At 40.8% G+C, this 20834-nt stretch overlaps 1 protein-coding gene across 4 annotated transcripts in view; it reads right to left on the bottom strand.

Annotated features, from left to right (window-relative positions):
• The window catches only part of GRIK2 (glutamate ionotropic receptor kainate type subunit 2), a 441474-nt gene that overhangs the window by 175856 nt on the left and 244784 nt on the right, over positions 1-20834 (bottom strand). For all 4 annotated transcript variants that reach the window (XM_080999936.1, XM_080999933.1, XM_080999935.1 and 1 more), the window contains exons 8-10: positions 12341-12484; positions 11222-11329; positions 6868-6981 (exon numbers count right to left, since the gene is read on the bottom strand). In XM_080999936.1, the coding sequence (XP_080856062.1) occupies positions 6868-6981; positions 11222-11329; positions 12341-12484 (366 nt within the window). The remainder of the gene's footprint in view (positions 1-6867; positions 6982-11221; positions 11330-12340; positions 12485-20834) is intronic.

The raw sequence follows: 20834 nt of genomic DNA, 5'->3' as shown, positions 1-20834 counted from the left end.
ATAATACTTTGAATAGAATATTGCCTGCATAATTTTCTTCCTCAATAAGTCGATTGGCAAGAATCTCCTTGTCAGTTTATACCTTTAAAAACAAGTATACCAGATGATCTGGAGATTTAACTTTAAATTCCTCCTCTGACACTGGCTCATTTTGTGGGGTTGGGTACATTACCCTGGTATCCTTTCAATCAAAGGGGTATTGAACTAGCCATAGCTAAAAACAGAAATGAAACAATACTCAAGTAGCAGGTTAGATGCAAAGGAAATATATTATGTCGTAACAAATTTGTTTTTATACATATTTTTTGTTGATTTTTCCATTTTACATATCAAAACAACTGAACATGCTACTACATAAAGTAGGGCAGTGTAGAGGATGGTTCAGATGAGAACTCAACTGTGCAGGGCTTCTATGTAGTACAGTGGTACCTCGTGTTAAGTACTTAATTTGTTCTTAACCTGAAACTGTTCTTAACCTGAAGCACCACTTTAGCTAATGGAGCCTCCTGCTGCCGCTGCGCCGCCGGAGCACGATTTCTGTTCTCATCCTGAAGCAAAGTTATTAACCCGAGGTACTATTTCTGGGTTAGCGGAGTCTGTAACCTGAAGCGTATGTAACTTGAAGCGTATGTAACCCGAGGTACCACTGTACAGGATCATGGGTTGCGCTCTGCCTGCACACCCCACCTAGGCAAGCTTCTCCCAGCAGACAGCCACACATTGGGTTTTGCTGAAGACCCACTTCCAAAGCCCAATATTTATAGGCCTGGGTATCCTGATTGTGACCTTGATTCAGTACAACCAGCAGCAGACTGGCCTAACCAGGAGGTCCAGGTTACATGTCTCACACTCACCCAGCCGTTGCTCTTTTTCACAGGGCCCACTTTGCAAACTGCTCAAGATCCAAACTGCAACTATTCTTGTAACTTAGCTAATTCCTTTCTTTTCCTGCTTGCCTTGCCAGAATGATAAACCCCACTGGCTATAAATCTCATGGAGTTTTACTCTTTTGCATAAATATAAGCCATGAAGCAAGCAAGCAAACAGACAAAAAGTGAAGAATTCACTGGGAGCAAAATCCCTGCTCCAACGCAAAGATTTCAAGAGTCTTGAAAAATGGCCTATAGCCCAATACAATATAAAACATGGTGCTCTAAGGCAAAGATGAGATGTGTGGAGAGCCGGTAATATACCAAGCCAGGAATGTTTCATACACAAACACCCTCCAGTACTTCAGAAAAGATAAATTATTTAGAACTCCTAGTCATGTCAGCTCATATTGACTTTGTCTCCCAGTGGAGTTGCACAGAGACCAGAAGCAATCCCAGATCAGCTCACTCGCAAGTGTTATGTCTGACCACATTTCTTTGAAAAAGTCATTAGAGTCACAGAACCTACTTCAGAATAACTTCCAAAGCATTCATTCATATTAAAAGCTGACAATGCTCTAAGCAACCAACTTTATCTATTTATAGGTTACCTCAACGTTTAAACCCTGAAGATGTTTTAATCCTATAGAATTAATCATGCTGCATGTGTGAAAAGTTGAATCCACTAAGATCATAGCACACAAGACTTGATCAACTTAACATTCTGTAAATAGTTTTATTTATCATTTCATATCAACTTTTTTTAAAAAAAGTGAACTCTAAACAGAATTTGTTCTCTGCTATTGTCAGCCACATTACTCTTGATCAATGGCATGCCACACTAGTGTGATTCCTTATGGCCTACTTCTTGTTTACATTATAGTTTTAATACAGCCAAAGGTTCTCTGGTTTCTTCAAATTAATATAGTAGCATCTCTAACCAATAATCCAAATAGATTGAATTTTATGCATACTGAAGGTAAGAGATCTATAAATAGATACACAGATACACCCACACATTTCCCATAGATACTTTTAAGTTGGTGTTTATCTTCACTAATTACATTTCCTTTTCTCTGCCTGCCTCTGCACTGTGTTGTTCCTGGTTTTGTGGAACCAAAGACAGAAACTTCCATAAGCAAACCACATATGTTCGCTGAGCTTTTGATACAAGAGACCTCAAACACGAAAGCTTTGCAGCTTCTGCTGTTCTGTAGTTGGCCACACCTCTTCACTCCTTAACTGCAGGGCTAAAAGCAGCAAGGAACCTTTCTCTCACATGCCCCTTTTCTTTGTCTGCTCTCATTGAACTTGGGTAACTGGGTTAATTCTTATAATAAGCAGGAGACATGTTCCCCATACTGGATTTTCCAGCAGTGACCTGGGGAGGCTCCCAGTTGAATGTCCCTGATCAGGAGTAAAAATTACTCTCATTAGTATAAGGCAGCTTCCCATGTTCCTATGTCACACCATTAGTCCATCTAACCCAGTACTGTCTACACACTGACCATTAGTGGCTCTTCGGGTTTTCAGAAAGGGTCTCTCCCAGCTCTACCTGGAGTGGCTGGGCATTCAACCTGGAACCTGCTTGTGAAGCAGCTGGTCACATTTAGGGTTTACTTTAGGCTTTCTTTTTAATGTGATAATCAAATTGATTATTAGTATCTAGTAAGTATGGAATTTCTAAAGAGACCATGACTCACTAAATATACAGTGGTACCTCAGGTTACATACGCTTCAGGTTACATATGCTTCAGGTTACATACTCCGCTAACCCAGAAATAGTACCTCAGGATATGAACTTTGCTTCAGGATGAGAACAGAAATCGTGCTCCGGCGGCACGGCAGCAGCAGGAGGCCCCACTAGCTAAAGTGGTGCTTCAGGTTAAGAAGCGTTTCAGGTTAAGAACGGACCCCCGGAACGAATTAAGTACTTAACCCGAGGTATCACTGTATTTTCTTATTGCAGACATTCTGCAGTGTTTTTATTCCATTTTAAGTATGGAAATGTGGTACTGTTAAAAAAGAAAAAAAGAAAGATGGTCATATTTGAAGCACAATTATAGCCATGTTTGTTCAGAACTTACCCTTACGTTAGCCATGGATATCAGGATTACAATGTTAGAGAAAGAAATCTACTGCTCACTATGGCTTTGAGAATTTAAAAGGGCTGCCATATCTAATTAACATTTATGTCAGATATGAAGAGTACACAAAGGGCTTTTACATTTAGCAGTTTGGACTTCAGAAAGATAGAGACCTAAAGTTGTCCAAAAACCCATACAGTCAGTCAAAACAATTTAATGTCTTACTCTGACATGCTGCTAGCCACTTGACAAGAGTCTCAGGCCAGGGGCAGACCTAAAGCAAGATGAACTGCTCATACACACTTAGTCTCTCATTGCCATGGGTCTAATTAAACAACTGTGGCTACAATTAGCAGGTTAAGCACTTTTAAGTCCCATTGATTTCAGTGTGACAGATGTGTGCTCATGTTTACTGAAATCAAAGCAACTTAAATGTGTTTTTCTAGGGTTAGGCTGTGCTGCTGCTTCTTCTTCTTTTGATGTAATCAATCTAGAAGCAGTAACATGAACAGTCTCACCAAGTATGGCTAACACTGTGTTTGGATATTGGCACCTGAAGGGTAGGACAAATTAGAAAGGACTGAGATGTGTGCACTATAAAAACGATGTGCAATATGAAACGCAAGCCAAATAAAATGGAAAGGTCAAATAATCTGAGTACATTTAGATTTCAGTTGAAGACAGATTTTGGTTGATAACTAGGAGAAACTACTTAATGGTTAAAAAAAATAAATCTTATGGGAACTTAAAGATGAAAAAGTCTACTGCAGCACACATTTTCATGGGCTCTAATTCACTTTATGAAAGTGAAATGACACAAGAAGTCATTCAAAGATTGACCAGAGGTTTAGGTGCTCCTTGGTTGCCTTGACGCAACCTTTCTCAACCCTGGGTTCCTAGATATTGTTGGACTACAACTCCCATTATCCCTAACTGCTTGGCCCTTCTCACTAGGGACTATTGAGAAGAGGGCTCTGGTGTATTGGGGTTGACCCTTCCTGGTATAGAACTCATTCCTTTTCTATTGTGGATGTTACCACAGCAGTGCTATCTAGGGTTGGTGTGGATGACATCAAGGCATTGAGGTGATGGAGGTCTGAGGCTTATATGTGTAGTGGAGGGGAAGCCTGATTCTTTATTGGTTGGTTGTTTTTTGCTCTGTTTTTAGAGCTGCATAGAGGATGTGCGGATGCTTGGAGGTGTTAGTTTGTTGATACAGTCAGAGGACATCGAGATCAAGACATGGCATCCAGTTGGGGTTCTCCCAGTATGCTACTAATCCATGTTTCTGACCAGCAACTCTGTAGTGCAGCAAATGCCAGTGGGGCTTGCTGTCACAGCCTATCAAATGAGCTGTGCTGACAGAAAGCCTCCCTTGCCAAAGAACAATCAAGAGCAATTTAAGGCTCTTGATTGTTCCTTGGCAGCCACATTTCTACCACTTACCATAATTTAGATCACGTTTGAAACCAGATGTGCTATAGTTGGGCATGGAAAATGGCCTCATGCGACACAGTAGGGCCCATGCTGCAGGCTGAGGTGTCCTCATTAGTCCTGCAGGCTGAGGTAAATAATGTAAGGTAAAGGGACCCCTGGCAGTTAAGTCCAGTCGCGGACAACTCTGGGGTTGCGGCGCTCATCTCACTTTATGGGCCGAGGAAGCCGGCGTTTGTCCACAGAAAGCTTCCGAGTCATGTGGCCAGCATGACTAATCTGCTTCTGGCGAACCAGAGCAGCACACGGAAACACCGTTTACCTTCCCGCCAGAGTGGTGCCTATTTATCTATTTGCACTTTGATGTGCTTTTGAACTGCTAGGTTGGCAGGAGCTGGGACCGAGCAATGGGAGTTCACCCCATAGTGGGAATTCGAACCGGCGACCTTCCGATCAGCAAGCCCTAGGCTCAGTGGTTTAGACCACAGCAATGTAGCACCTAGCAAAGAGCACTACTGATGATCTTCATTCGCATGCATCTGGAATGCCAGCTGCATGATGTTCCATATGATCCTTGACTTCTCCAGTTGGCAGGCTGCATTTATAGCATGCTGCTCTTCAAGGGTTATATTTTTGTTTGATAGTACCCCAGTGAAACTGGCTAAAGCAGAAACAGCAGAAATAAAAATAATAACCCTTGCAATCCTCTGTACCCTTTTGGTTACTTTGCAATGGGTCCTGTGGTGTCTGAAAAGGATCTAACTAGAAAAGCGGTGAGTATTAGCTGAAACACATTTGATTTGAGGTTACCCACCCCCCAACCCAGTTATCCTAGAGAGCTTTATTCTGGGCGGTCAGAATACAGAACTGAGCTCCTCTGCCAGTGCTTTTCTAAATTAGAAAGCACTGTAGAATGAAAAATGAAGGGGTGTTCCATTTTACGCTGCTCAGCAAAGATGATAGAAGTGAAGCTATTAGTAGTTTAGCAACAATTGAAAGCCATGATTCAGAGCCAGAAGAATGCCATCTCGTGCACACAGTTTTCCCTTCATTGTCATCATATGAGCCTCCACCCTGCCAAAACTCTTTAGCAAACAACAACAAAATGCAAAGAACTTTGCACAGAGCTCACTTCCTCAGACGCTTCATGATTTATGATGCTGAAGAGCCTTTTGTGGTTCCCTATTTATCTGCCAAAGTGGGCTGGACTCTGTCTTATGCTCCTACTGTAGTATTTCTTTTTTTAAGGATTGTGCTGGAAAAGCTAATCCAGCAAAGTATTGAGATGCAAGAGACATGTCTTAAGATATTTCATGCTGATAATTAAACCTTCTGTTCTCAAATAGACATATTGCATTACTTTATCCCTGCCCTGAGGGCAATTAAAAGTATCAGGACTAAGAAGCTTTACTGATACAAGCTTACTGTTTATTATTATTATTATTATTATTATTATTATTATTATTTGATTAAAATGAGAGCTAAAATGGGGGGAGTTCAGCATTCTTCTGTTTTTTAAGGGAGTTATAATGAGTATGGGCTTGCTCGTGCGTAAGTTGCCGCCTCTCCTGGCTATGTTGCCTTGTTAAACCTTTCTGTCTGCACAGCCCTTCAATTCGTGGCTGCCTCAGTCGCTAGCAGAATCCGTCAGTGGGCGTTTCTTAAACCTCTTCCAACATAAAAGTTGTTTGACGCCCAGTCTCCTCCTACTCTCCCTGCGTGGAAGTCTTCTGCGCAGGGAGGGCATGGGTAGTGGAGGACCCGTGCTCTCCCCGCTGGTGTCCAGTGAAGAGTCCTGGAGCCCTCTCGCCGATTCCCCCATCTGCCCCCCTTTATCCCTGGTGTAACGTTGATTTGCTTCCCCCTCTGCTGAACTGCCTCTCTCCCTGCTTGGCCCTTCTCTAGCATCATTTGAGAGCCTTCCCTCCACCTCAGGCTCCGATGTCAGTTCCCTGACAGGAGTAATGGGCATTTTCCCCACAATGGAAAAGAGCACATATGGGGGGGAAATTAATCATACAGGTTATGTAGGATGATGCTGAAAAGTCTCACTATTGCTTTTGGAAAGAATATCCTGGTGATGAATTGATTTTAAGTTCAATCTAAACCATGCATTTTCTCTCTCTCTCTCTCTCTCTCTCTCTCTCTCTCTCACACACACACACACACACACAATGTATATATTACTTTCTCCAAACCGACAATGGTAGCTTTTGCCTAAACTTTAAAATGTTAAGGAACCATAAGAACGCTAAATGATTAGTCAGCTGAGATCATAGCACTTAAAATGAATTGCCATTATCATAAAAATCCCATAACTAAATTAACATTTCAGATCATTCATTATACAGTAATTGCCAAATAAATGTAAAAGACATTTGCATACTGGTCATTGCTTTGTAAGTAATATGACTTTTCTTCACAGTTTTAACGTTCAGCTGAATTTCTAGAAAACAATTGCACATATGATTACTTACCAAGATGGTGGTTACAGTTAGGGAACGATTAGATAAGGAATCAGTAATGTTTGCTGGTTTTCCTTTCTGGTTCTCGGTCATGTTAAGTCCACTTGCAGGATCCCAAGTTCCAATCTATAAAACAGCATGTGCACTTATATGAGTTCTTTTCAGGCCACTAGGACAGAACAATATAAGATAAAAGTGAAATCTGCTAACACTTATAATTCACCTCTGGTCCAATATCTGCTACCATTTGTGAAAAAGCAGCTTGCTTAAAATATTATTCACTGTGCTTCAAAATGTGTCTCACAAAGTAAAAAATGGTGTTCAGAGTACCGAGTGCTTAATTTTCCACCCAAACATCTATCCTCCAAGAAAAGTATACATCTGCGGACTGATAGCTCACTGAACATATATTTACAATGCACCTGCTTTCCTCTGCTTTAAATGGATCCGTCCTTTTCTCTTCCAATACTATGAAATTTCCATTGTTATATAGCAAATACATGTTGCATTCTACAAGCACGGTTAACATTTTCAGAGGTCAGTGGAACCATCATGGCCATTTCCCAAATTCAAGGAAGTTTTTTTTTCAAGTAGGAACTCCTATACCTCTCTGTCATGTTACAACGATGGATTGTTCCAAGCATAGATAGATTCCTGGCTGCCACATCTGATCCGCACCAGGAATTAACTAGATAACAAGTTAAAAGAAATTGCTAGCTTTTAGTATTTTAACTAGTGAAAGTTTTCAACTGTCAGTCTTTAATTTTTGAAAGCTGGCTTCCGCAGGGTTTTCTAATACAGCTCACCTCTAGAACTCTGCACAGAGCAACAATAATTGTTTGTTGATGCTCTAGGACAGCCTTTGCTAACCTGGAGTGCTCCAGATGTTGGGAATCAAATTCCCATTACCCTTGCCCATTAGCAATGCTAGCTGGAGCTGATCAAAGTTGCTATCCAACAACACCTGGCCAGCACCAGATTGGAGAGGGGTGCTTTAGGACTTCTTGTTTGAGGGACAGAGAGCAGCATGTCTTCCTATGAAACAGTGTCACTTAAGAACTGCAGTTCCCAGAGTTTCTTAGTTCACATTGGCATTGACAGGGCAGCCAAGCTGGCTACAGCATAGCTATCAACTTACAGATTTGAAAATAAGGGACCAGCAACCTTGAAAATAAGGGACCAGCAGCCAAAATAAGGGACCTGCAGCCTCACCTGTTCCAGGCACTCCAGTCTTCCTGTCCTCCTGCAGTCTGGTCAAACTCATGCTGGGTAGCTTTGAGAACACTGTTCAACCAACTTTGTAACCAGAGGTTCAACTGAATAGAATCTGAATCACATGCACTACAAGGCCTATGCAGCCTCAATTTAAAATGGCTCCCTGGCATGGCTTTGCACTGCAAAGTTTGCAGCAGCACGTGCAACAAAATGGCGTCCAGCATTCAAAAACCCCCCTCAGCTTGCATTAACTAGCCACACACAAGGCATGCAAGCTCCATCCCCCAGTCGTTCTGAGACTTCTTATTGGGTGAGCAACACAGGCAAGCAACACAGTTGGAGCATCCCACCTCCCTGGCCGGCAGGGAGGGAGGGAGAGGAGCTGCTTCCTTTGAAATTTAAGGGACATCATTTAAGGGACATCATTTAAGGGACATTTAAGGGACATCCATCAATAAGGGACAGCAGCGGGACATGGAGCTGGAATAAGGGACTGTCCCTTCAAATAAGGGACACTTGACAGCTATGGGCTACAGGAAAGGGAACAAGCACAAAGAAAGAAAGACACTGATCCCAGTAAGAGTGGCAGTCATATATGCTGATAAAAAATGTACAGGCCCCAGAAGATTAAGTAAGAGTAAATAAGATATCCTTAATGTAAACAGTTATAAGCCTATCAAGGGATTTATGCCATTGGGATTTTGTGATAAAAATTATTTCCGAATTCTGGACATTTTGAAAGTAGTGCTATGGTTCTTGATCTAACACAGGTTTGGCAAATCATTATTCTGAAAACTGTATGACAAATTTAACTGTTTTTAAGCAAAGCAGGGCAAGGTCTCAGTAAACAAGAGTACAGTACCTTTGTGGGTTTATGGCAAACTTGCCCATTGCAATTGAAAATGAAAATTCAGCAAGATTTATAAATTTTCACAAATCAACTTCATTTATAACTAGTTATTCTCTTTTTAATTTGTAATTGAAAATGGAAATGTTTAACTTTTCACTTAACTTCAGCAGGGTGAACAAATGAGCAGAGCTAGCATACTCATCCCTGCTGTTTATTATACACTGTTACAGAATGCTAGGAGAGGGCTACTGTTGGTAATAAATAAATGAAATACTAATGGTTTCAAAGTAGTATAATTAAAATATGTTTCCTTTGCTTTATAACTGGGTGTGCTGAATTTTATTTGCTTAGGCCCATAAGGTCTGAGGATTTTTAAAAAAACAGAAATCACTTATTTTAATTAACTGGTATCCATTAGTATGTGTTATTTGACTTTTTAAAATGGTTTAAGAAGTATTTTCAGAAGAGCACATACATGTGCTTGGCAGATGTGCTACTGAGCACATTATCTCTTGATGTTCCAGGAGAGGTGTGAGGGGAGCTCCAGCATACTATGCCATGGATCCTAATTCACCGCTATTGTTAACCAGTAAGGCAGCATAATAATGTTCCACTAAAAGCTATTTCTCCATGAATGAAAGTTTAAGTGTAAGATTAACCTTGGCACCAAATCTGCTGCAGTTAATTTGCCCGGCACAAATGTTTTTATTCTAAAGCTGCTTTAAAAAAAAACTGAATAGGTTTGATAATATGTGCTCAACTGGAAGCTAGAAAACAAGTCCCTCTAGCCAAAACATGTGCTGCGATCAAACCCATGTACTAGCTCAAAGCTTAACAGCCTCCAACATTTCATAGATGAAAAACATTCCTGAACATGGGTGGTGAGACTAGGAAAAGACAATGGCAGAAACAATGGCAGAGTATTGGACAAACGTAGAGTGAACTAAATGCATATATATCACAAAGAAAAAGCAGGAACTAGAAGTACAAGGAAGCAGATAATTCTAGATTACAACAGTATACAGCAGGTTCCCTCAACCTCGGCCCTCCAGATATATTGAGACTACAATTCCCATCATCCCTGACCACTGGTCCTGCTAGCTAGGGATCATGGGAGTTGTAGGCCAAAAACATCTGGAGGGCCAAGGTTGAGGAAGCCTGGTATAGAAGCAAGCTTCATGCTACATAGCATGAAGACTATCTTGTCTGGGGGACTTACTCCCTGCCCTGCAGGCCTCTTTCACCTTCTCCTTACCATCTGTGAATATGTAGCACAGATCACATTCTATCATTCTTCTACACAACATGGAGAATATAAGCCAATAGCTACCACCAGGAATGAGTAGAAAGTGAAAGAATCACACAGTCATCCAAATAGCATATTATTGGCGAGAAGACACCAGGCAAAGGCCATCACCATTTCTAAATGAAACATGTGCCTTTGTTTTTTAAGATCAAATCCCCATCTCTTCTTGCTTGAAGTGGTTCTTTGTTCAAACACACGGCGCGCGCGCACACACACACACACACACGAGTATGGCTTGTTGTTTGATTTATGGCATATGCTGCCTTAGGTACAAAGAGCTATTACAGGGACTCGTCAGAGATTTCAGTGTGCCCAATGGATGTTTTTTTAAATCTTTACGGGTGATATCCAATTTACATTACATGCCCATTGAGTTCCATGGATCTCCTCTGAGTATCACTAATCTTGAATATCACCCTAAAATTCTGAACAGAAGTTTCTCATACTTTATCACATGCTGCTATTGTAACTCTCGTCAGTTTCAAAAGAGGTTCGCCAGGTGACCAGGAGACCTATTCTCATTAACCACATTAAAGGTTTCCTTGGGTAAGTGAAAAAAGTAACAGAATACTTTGGATCCAAGTCTTTATTATAGCGCCAGGAAGCAAACAAACCAAGCAGACCAATAATAACAACATCCTACAAAAAAAGCATACTCAATTATTAGAATAAACCAAATGTTAAAGCTATACTTTGCATTTGGGCATCATAGCGGTTGTATTAAACTAAGTTATACTCAGAGTAGACCCATTGAAATTAATGAAGCTAAGTTAGTCATATCTAGTCATTTCAATGGCTCTATTCTGAGTAGAACATTACAACCCCATAGAAGTAAATGATTTTTGTGATGTTCTTTATTAAAGCTAAGTCCAATATTCTGTCATACTCAATGTAGTTCAAACTTAGCTCAAATTGATTCTACCACTAAGTATAAATGGACAAGAGTAGTATTTTGAAATGATATATCAGTTATAAGTAAATAGTATCTTAAGTACCTTTTCAAGGCCTTCCTCCTTCAAGCTAATTACATCTAAGTCAAAATCTGTCCTTAAGCCATTGGTTTTGTTGAAGGTTATCCTGCCAGTGAGGCCTTCCCAGTGAGCCTATGAAAACAGAAAAATAATAATAAATTTCATATGTAAGCAGTAAGAGAGAGGGAAGGAATGAATGAATAAATTAATGTCTGCCAAAATGGAAATATTAATTATTCATTAAGTTTAAATGATTTTCCTTGTGGCCAGAGGTTTTTTTTTAGCATATTTCTTGGATTCCCAGCATTCTTTTGATAATTAAACAAACTTTTCCTTAATCTCTACATACAATTTCTTAATTGCCTTCCTTTTCCACACACACAAAATTCATCTTGCTAGGTTGATAAAAGGCTGACATTTAATTTTTTTAAATTTTCTCTTTAGGGGGTACAGATTTTTGCTTCACCTTTGCTATTTTGCAAGGTGCAGCCAATATGTGTCTCCCAGAGATTGTTGGACTATAACTCCCATCATCTCTAACCTTCTGGCCGTGCTGGCTATGGCTGATGGGAGTTGTAGTCCAAGAACACCTGCAGGGCACCATGTTGTCTATCCTGACACTGACAATTCCACAATGTTATTTGCTAAGAAATCAAGAGCATTTACCTTTACATTATCCAAATATGTTCTTTTTACACAATTTAAATAAAAAAGACTTATTAAGTATAACATGAGAAGAAACTAATAGGTTCATAAAATGTGAATGTCACTAAAGTATAACAAATCCTTTGGTAAAGCAGAGAGCATACTACGGACATATCTGATCTAGTGAAAAGGATTTCACAAAATTTGGCATGAAAGGTGTGTAGGCCATCCTAAAAATACAGCGCATAGTTCTTATATTTTAAATTGTTATGATCATTTACCCAGCAGAACAGAGGATGTTGCCTAGCAAAATGATTCATTTTATTTGTTTATTATTCGGATCATTGTACCTCTTCCCCACGTTAAACATTTCAGTGCATATTGTTAGCAAAAGGGGTATTTGACTAGAATTTCAAAGCCAAGGGACCTTCAGGTCTGAACTTTCACAGAGGGAAGACGGGGGGAGGCAAGACGAGTCACATTTGGTTAGTGACGTACCTCTTTAATGAGATTCATGAAGCGTGTCCCAAAGCGCCACGGTTTGTGCCGATTACACTGCAACGAACTGACAGTCATCTGTGGGAACTGCTGGACAGCCACCGACACCACATGAACGGCATCATACATCAAAGCTGCGTCCGTCTGCAATGAGAGCACAAACACCACTGTGAAAACAGCCCAGCTGAAGGTGTGTGACAATCAACAGACAAAGAAAGAGGAAGACACACATTCTCCCACCTCTGTTTCGAGGCAACAACAACAATGGCTTATTGAACAAAAGCTGCAGACACACCATATACTGAGAGCACCTTTAAAACACGCCCCCCCTCCCTGGGGGAAAAGAACACTGGGAACGATAGTTTGCTAAGAGCACTGGCAACTGTAGCTCTGTGAGGGGCAAATTACAACACACATACCGTTCTCTGTTACTGTGTAAAAGAACAGTTTTTATATATAAAAAAAAATGCTCAGGACAGAAATGAACAATGCTTCATTCAACTACTTTCATCACCCAAAGTTGACATAATCAATTTCTCCTCTAAATTACAACGCAAAGTATCCATATTTATTTCAGCCTACCACTTCCCAAATAAAAGAGTGTGCATATATAAAGTCCCAAGTTAGTACAGTGGTACCTTGGGTTACAGATGCTTCAGGTTACACACGTTTCAGGTTACAGACTCTGCTAACCCGGAAGTAGTACCTTGGGTTAAGAACTTTACCTCAGGATGAGAACAGAAATCGCACCGTGGTGGCACAGCGGCAGCAGGAGGTCCCATTAGCTAAAGTGGTACCTCAGGTTAAGAACTGTTTCAGGTTAAAAACGGACCTCCAGAACGAATTAAGTTCTTAACCCGAGGTACCACTGTATAGTAGAGCATCCGTTTCTGCTGCACACACGTTATTATAATGTAATAAGGCAAGCATTTTTCGACATCCAGTCTGGCAGTGTAATATGCCCATTGCCTCATGCCAGAAAAGCTCAAAATGGTGATCCAGTGGGCCCTACACATCTGAAGCAATACGTGTACATAAACATTAGGAGTGTGCACAACACCACAAGGAATCATCCCTGCCTACTTTCATGCATCTTCTGAAAACTGTCCTGTTTAGACAGGCCTTCACAATAATGAACTAGTATCTATGGAAGTTTTTAATTATTGCTTCCTCCTTTAGTGTTTTGTGGGCAATGGTTGGAAAACTGAAGACATGAGAGAGGTGCCACTGAACAAGAAGACAACAACAAGTGAGTAGAGGGGCTTTTGTGTTAGCTAACTTTAAAGTTGATTGGGGGAGCGGAATAATTTCTAACCAATGAAACTGTGAATTATAGATTGGAATAAGAAAACTTGCGGAAGGGAAGGACGGAAGTCAGCGGCTCTATGGAGCATAAAGTAGGATATATGTAATATGTAATAAGATTTGATGTTTTTGTTGGTCGGTGTTGGTGTTCTTAAATCTCAATAAAAAGCATTTGGGGGGGAAATAAAGTTGATTGGGGGAGGAAGAACTAAAGAGGTTTTATTTTCAGGATAAATTATGATTTTTTTCTCCCTGATTACAAGCTTATGACTGGTCACCATTAAGTGTTCCTTCTCCTCTCTTCCCAACTCTCTCCCCACATCAGTCCACTCTAAAGTTATGGCATTATGGAAATCTTAAAGCCATTATTTCTGCTTTCAGCAGACAGTTGTCTGCAGCATTTTAAAGAAACATGTCTAAAGATTGCCTGCTAAAGATTCAAGCTGTCTTGCAGAGGTCTTGCTGTGCCTCTGACAAGCCCAAAATAGCTCCAGAGCATCTCAGTTCACCTCGGGAGTCATCCAAATCCAATGTGTATCCCTAATAAACAAATATTCACATGTACAAATTGTTTGTGAATACTCCGGGGTATACACTGTAAACAGAATGAACTATACTTATAAGAAACCTTTTACTTCAACAGATGACAGGAAGCCTCTATCCATAAGTTGTTTTAAACTGTTCTTAATAATGTTTTAACCTGCCCTGGGACCTTAGGGTGAAGGGTGGGAAATAGATAAATAAATAAATAAATAAATAATAGGCTTGGGTTAATATTAAAAAAATATATATAGTGGTACCTCGGGTTAAGTACTCAATTCATTCCGGAGGTCCATACTTAAGCTGAAATTGTTCTTAACCTGAAGCACCACTTTAGCTAATGGGGCCTCCTGCTGTTGCCGCGCCGCCGGAGCACGATTTCTGTTCTCATCCTGAAGCAAAGTTCTTAACCTGAAGCACTATTTCTGGGTTAGCAGAGTCTGTAACCTGAAGCGTATGTAACCCGAGGTACCACTGTATGTTGAAGTGTTTAATGGATTTCTGAGTTTGGGTGTGGGAGAAGAACTATTTTTTTCCTAAAGGACACAACTCATATGGGATTTACTCCCACAAGATGTCGTGATGGCGACCAACTTGGATGGCTTTAAAAGAAAGATTATACAAATTAAAGCTACCATTGATGGAGACAGTATGCCTCGGAATACCAGTTTCAGGAAAATCCCATGAGGAGAGTGCTGTTGTACTCAGGTCCTGTTTGTGAGCTTCTGTTAGACCGGCCGGCTGGCAAGGCACTGCCCATTTAGCGGGGCCTCTGATTGGCCTATTTGAAGCTGGTATTTTGGTGGGGGGTCCCCACTCCTTGATTCTGCTGGTGGGGTAGTTTCCCTAATGGCTGGCAAGACATGTGGGCCCTAGCTGCCAGGGGGATGGCGAACAGAGGTGAAGTCCTCAACCACCGCCCACCGGAGAAGAAGCAAGCAACCACTGTGAGCTTCCAATAGGCATCCGAGAACAGAATGCTGGACAAGATGAGTTCTTGTCCTGATCTAGGAGAGCTCATCTTGTGTTCTTATAAGAAGGCAGCTTTGCAGACTAGATGAGAAGATATGAACTCCAAACCAGTTGTTCGGAAAACGGGCTTGTTGTGCCGCCTCATGGACAAACTTAGTGAGCTGTGAAATAAGTTCATTAACAACACGGAGCCTAGTGATGGCTGCATTTGTCATAACGCAACACAATACAGAATGAATGTCTATAGTTCCTTTCATGCAGATGAATCCCAAACTCAGCTTACAATAAAACAAAACATAAAAATGCAAAAGTGTTCTCTATTGTTATAGACCGTAAGTTGATGCTAAAGAAAGAATTTAAGTTTGGATGTAAATGAGCTTCCTGCAGTGGCATTTCAAAACCAAAAAGGTGATAAATCTCAGGCTTGAAATAGCTTGTAGAACAGCATCACGTAGTTTCTAAGGCATCTAGTGCTGTGCTCAGGTTTTAACTTCAGTCAAAACATCAGAGTTCCCAAATTGTTCTCTGACTTATAACTCAAAGTGCTTTTAAGGCTAATTTGATACCTTTGTGGGAGCCTATACATCTCCTGAAACCTGGCATGACATGTTGAAGCTGTTTCGTAGAAGTTAAGATTCTGGCAGCAGCATTTCATGCAAGTTAAAGCCTAGGCAGCACTCTTTTCCCAGAGAAGCCATAAAACAAAAAGCAGAGCATACCTGTCTGACAGAAAGGCACAAAAAGGAATGTTCCAGGACCATCCCATAAATCTATATCATCACCTGATTTCTAACTACTTTCCTAAGCTGTATGTTCTAACAATTCCAGGTATCCAATAGAAACCAATATTCAAGGATATGTACAGTGTATGCTAAAAAAATTTTTGTTTAAATTCCGGGCAAGAAAATATGAGTTCTAAAACTGGTATAGATGATGCAAATCAAACCATTGTGCTTTTAATCTATTATTATTATTAGGCTTGTTAGTCATGGGAAAGAACAATGAAGTACACTGAAATATTGAGCAGAAATATTATTCATGCATACCCTCCCATGACTTCGCTTTTTAAATCTTCTTAAACATAAGGACTACAAAACTGATTCTTTAAATCAAAGTAAGATTCCCAGAATTTTGTGGCTAATACTACATTCCATACCCAATTAGAATTGAAGAATACTCACATTCCTACTAATTGTCTGAAGAGCTATAGCAAAGCTACTACCTAATGTTCATTTTAGTCTCGTGATCATACCAGAAGTCATCACACAGTCCTTGACTCCTCTTGATTCCAAAAGATTTGACTCAATTTTTTGTTCTAAATAGCCCACAATTAATAAATAACTATTTGAGATTTTAAGGAGAACAAAGAATTGCACCTTTTTGGAGAATGATAAAGGCCAGAAATAAAGGAAATTATGCAAAATGAAAGTACTGTAACTGTAACAATTGCATAAGAAGTCTCCAGAAAAACCGAGTATTAACAAGTTCTCATCACATCTTTCAACTGTTTAATGAAAAAGAAGCAAAAGAAACAACAATATTCAGCACAACATATATTTTTATTCTGAAACAGAAATAAAACACCACCAACTAAAATCAAATTCCATTAAACCAAAGGTCTAATTCACAATTCAACTAAACATTGTACCTGTTTTCAAACAAAGCTAATAAAATTAGGCACAGAAATGGAAATGAATTTAGCAAGGAAGAGGTTTCTGTGTTTTGTGCTTCTTTCTTTGTTTCTTTGTTTTGTAGATACTGAATTAAATGTAGAACATGGATTGGTATCCCATTCAAATTGTTTAAAAGCAAAAAGACTGATGTATGAGTTATGGTAGAGAAAGTGAAGTGCTGCCACATTTCATAGGCTCCCAAGCAAGATGACTTCCATTCCTCCCTGCTGCTGTTCAGCTCTTCTTTATTTCCTTTTTAAAACAAATATTGATAGTAGTGCTCGTTTCCTTCTTTCCTGACTGGCTAGAGAAGCATACAAGGCTGGACCACAGTATGCACTGCAGAGTTCATCAGCTGACTCCATCCCCTAGGCCCTAGCCACCTGCACTTTAATTTAAATAAATTCTACCTCAGGGCAAGTTTGGCACTCAGTGGCTCAGCCAATCAGACACTAATTTCGGAGAAGCAGTACCAGACAGGGTGCTTGAATAGCAAAGCGGCTGGCCAAGAGCTCAGTCTAGCCCAGTGGATCCCAAAGTGGGTGTTACTGCTCTCTGGGGCTGGTGAAATTACCTTAGGGGGCACTAAGAAGCAAGGATGTGGCAGGCTTTGGGAAGCTGGCATCAGTGGCTCAAGTTCATTGATATTGTTGAATCAATTAAACTATATAGTTTTAACTGGATTTTAAACAAATGTGGAATTAATTGTTGCTGTTTTGAATTTTATTGTGTTATTATCTTCCTTAGTGGGTCATTCAAATTGCTATTTTGAACAATGCTTTTTTACTGAGTAGGGTAGAGAGCGCTGGGGATGAATTTATGGAACCAAGGGATGGTGGGCTAAAAAGGTTTGGGAACCACTAGTCCATGTTGGCTTTTTGCAGTATGGTAGCGCTGCAGAGAGCTTGCTGGGGAGACCATGCATTAAAAAGGGACTCAAAAATAATTTAAACAAGGTTTTAATAAGAAAAACAAAAACTCCTTTTACACTAAATACATTAACAAACAAACATGACCCAACCACCAACCCATCCCCCAGGGTAATGGGAGAGCTAGGTGCTGCTCCTTATATACTACACCCAATTGCCAACACAGCTTAATCAGTACAACTTGGCAGCACCTGCTATGTTTCACAGCTGTAAAGCTGGGTCTCGTTATCTTGCTCTGGCCCTTGCTTTGGCCCCTTAAAGACATACACATCGGGTGGAACAGTGATGAACCTTTACATTTAAAGAAACCATTCAACATTTCCCCTGCGGTTCATCATTGTGGAACAAAAACATAAAGCATACTTTGTACATGTTTTTCATGTATACCTTTTGGAAGTGCTTTAGTAAAAATGTCTGCAATTTGATTGTCACCTGGAACATATTTAAATACAACCATTTCATCAGCAATTAGTTTCTTTACAAACTGTAAACGTAATCTTAAGACTCTAGTGCGCTGCGTCTTGGTCTCTGAACATAGGATAGCAAGTCCACTCTGGGAATCAAGGTAAACTTTTACTGGTAGTGTTACTTGCATCTGTAGGTCTGCGAATACTTGCAGATACCATTCTACATCACGAGTGGCCTGAACGCATGCACATAATTCACTCTCTGTTGTGGAGAGACAAATAATGGTTTGTGTCTGGGACTTCCATTCAAATGGACAACCGTTATAACAAAACACCATACCAGACACACCCCTGCAATTATTTTGTTCCACTGCATGAGATGCATCACAGAAAATTTCAAAACCTTTGTCAATACATGTTGTAAACTGCAACCTATAATGTTTAGTATGTTTAAGGTACATTACCACTCTCTTAAGAGCAGAGAAACATTGCGTTGTGGGCTTTTCCACAAATTGATGCATCTTTTAACAAAAGTTTAACTGTTTCATATTTTACACTTGGTGAGTAACACAAATCATAATCTTCACCTGGAATTTGTTGAAAACCCCTAGCAATTAATCTTGCTGTGATGGCCTGGGATTCCGATTCTGAGAGTGAACCGGAGGAATCCCAGCCGGCACAGGAGTCCCCGCCTCCAGGGCCGGCTGAACTGGGGCAAGGCCTAGATTCTGAGGAGCCTGCACCTGTGCCAGATCCTCAGGAGCAGGCACCAGGTGAAACCATTCTGGCCCCAGAGGTGCTTGAGGACTCAGTGTCTACAGGTGAGCCTTCCCCGGGGCCCAGTAACCCTTCGGCCTCTCCTGAACTGCAGAGGCTTAGGGCAGAGAGGCGAAGGGAACTGGTTTCTCCCAGGAGGAGTGCTCGCCTTAAGGCCAGGAGAGGCGGGGCTCCTGGGGGCCGGGACCGCCCCTGGCCTTAGAGAAGATAAAGGGCAGTCAGCCCGGTCCCAGGTTGCGGGAGCAACGTCGTCATTGAAGAGCTGTTTTGGCCAGCATCCAGTCCTGTTCCTCCAGTGTTCCTGTTCCCCGCCCGGCTACCTGCTTCTGATCTTCGAGTGTTCCTGTCCCCGCCCGGCTCCCTGTTTCGGACCTCACCTCGCACTTTGTGGACTATCTCCAGGCTAGTGACTTAGGACTGAACTTTGACTACGGTAACAGTAACCTTCCCCCCGGGACCAGCACACTTGCCTTGTACCTTACAACTTCATTTTTGTCATTCATTTTAACTCTATAAACCCATTTTGAATCAATAAGTCTCATATCTGGGGTTTGTGGTACAAGAGACCAAGTGTTATGCTCTTTTAAAGAAGCTATTTCAGAGTTCATAGCTTTATACCAATTTACAGCTTGGTGCTTAGGTAAATTCTGAACATCATTGTAGCTTTTTGGCTCAAAAACTGCCTTATTGGCATACACAGTATTAAAATGTTCATCTGCAAAACGTTGTGGCTTCTGCCTCTTTCTATCTGAACGTCTTAGTCCGGAAGGAGAGTCAGACTCCTCAGACTTAATGGGACTAAGTGAACTACTAGTTTCAGGTTGTAAATCACCATTGTCAGACTGAGGAGATGCCTGTAGGCTAAGCTCACGGTCAGAAAACTCAAGAGAATCTAACCTCCCCTCGGGTGGCTGTGACTTTAAATCATCAAACAAATTATCAGATTCAACAGGCTTTTTGTCTTTTTCCATTAATTCAGAAGCACCATTTCCTCCTCCGGCTGCTGCTTCTTCCTCTTCTTCCTCAGTATCATTTATACCATTAGTATCTTGGAAAACAGCAACGCCATTCCAATTTACAGTTTGTATCATGCTTCTGGTAATATGAAATTTGCCAGTTGCTGGTATGTAAATTCTGTACGCCCCCTGCTGGTAGCCCATTAATTTTCCCTGGACACTACGTTCACCCAATTTCTGCTTAGCGGGATAATGCATTATTACATCTGAACCCCAAATGCGTAGGTATTTCAGATTAGGGCGTTTTTTAAACAGCTTCTCATAGGGGGTGACATCTAAACCAGAATGATAACTGCGATTCCTAACATAACAAAAGGCATTGAGCGCTTCAGCCCAAAAGTCTTTGGGCAGATTAGCATCGTGCAGATAAGTTTTAACCCCTGCCTGCAGGTCACGCTGCACAACTTCAACAAGCCCATTTTGCCAGGGACTTCGGGGGCAAGATAACTCATGAGTAGTCCCCTGCGCTTCCAGGAATTTCTCAAAATCCTCAGAAACAAATTCCCCGCCCCGGTCAGAAAAAAGTTTCTTAATAGGTTTGTTAAAATGTGTTTTTACCCAGTTGCAAAAAACTTTGTACTTCTCAAATGCTTGGGACTTCTCAGCTATTGCATAAGTCCAACAATATCTACTATACTGGTCTATCAGGGTAAGCCAGTACTTAGAACCTCCTAAGGAGGGTGGGAGTGGCCCAACTAAATCACAATGTACACGCTCAAATGGCTCAGTTATTTTCCTATCTGAGCACCTACCCTTGCGTGCAACCTTAATCTTATTCTTGCAACAGGATAGACATTGCATAAAGAATTTACATGGTTTTAAGTTGAGGCCATTAACAATATTCTTGGTCTTAATTACATCAGCAAAATTCAGAT

The sequence above is a fragment of the Podarcis pityusensis genome (genome assembly GCF_964106645.2).
Source record: "Podarcis pityusensis genome assembly, chromosome: 3".
Lineage (NCBI taxonomy): Eukaryota > Metazoa > Chordata > Lepidosauria > Squamata > Lacertidae > Podarcis > Podarcis pityusensis.
The sequence above is the reverse complement of the archived record's forward strand: the minus strand, read 5'-3'. Positions and strand labels throughout refer to the sequence as shown.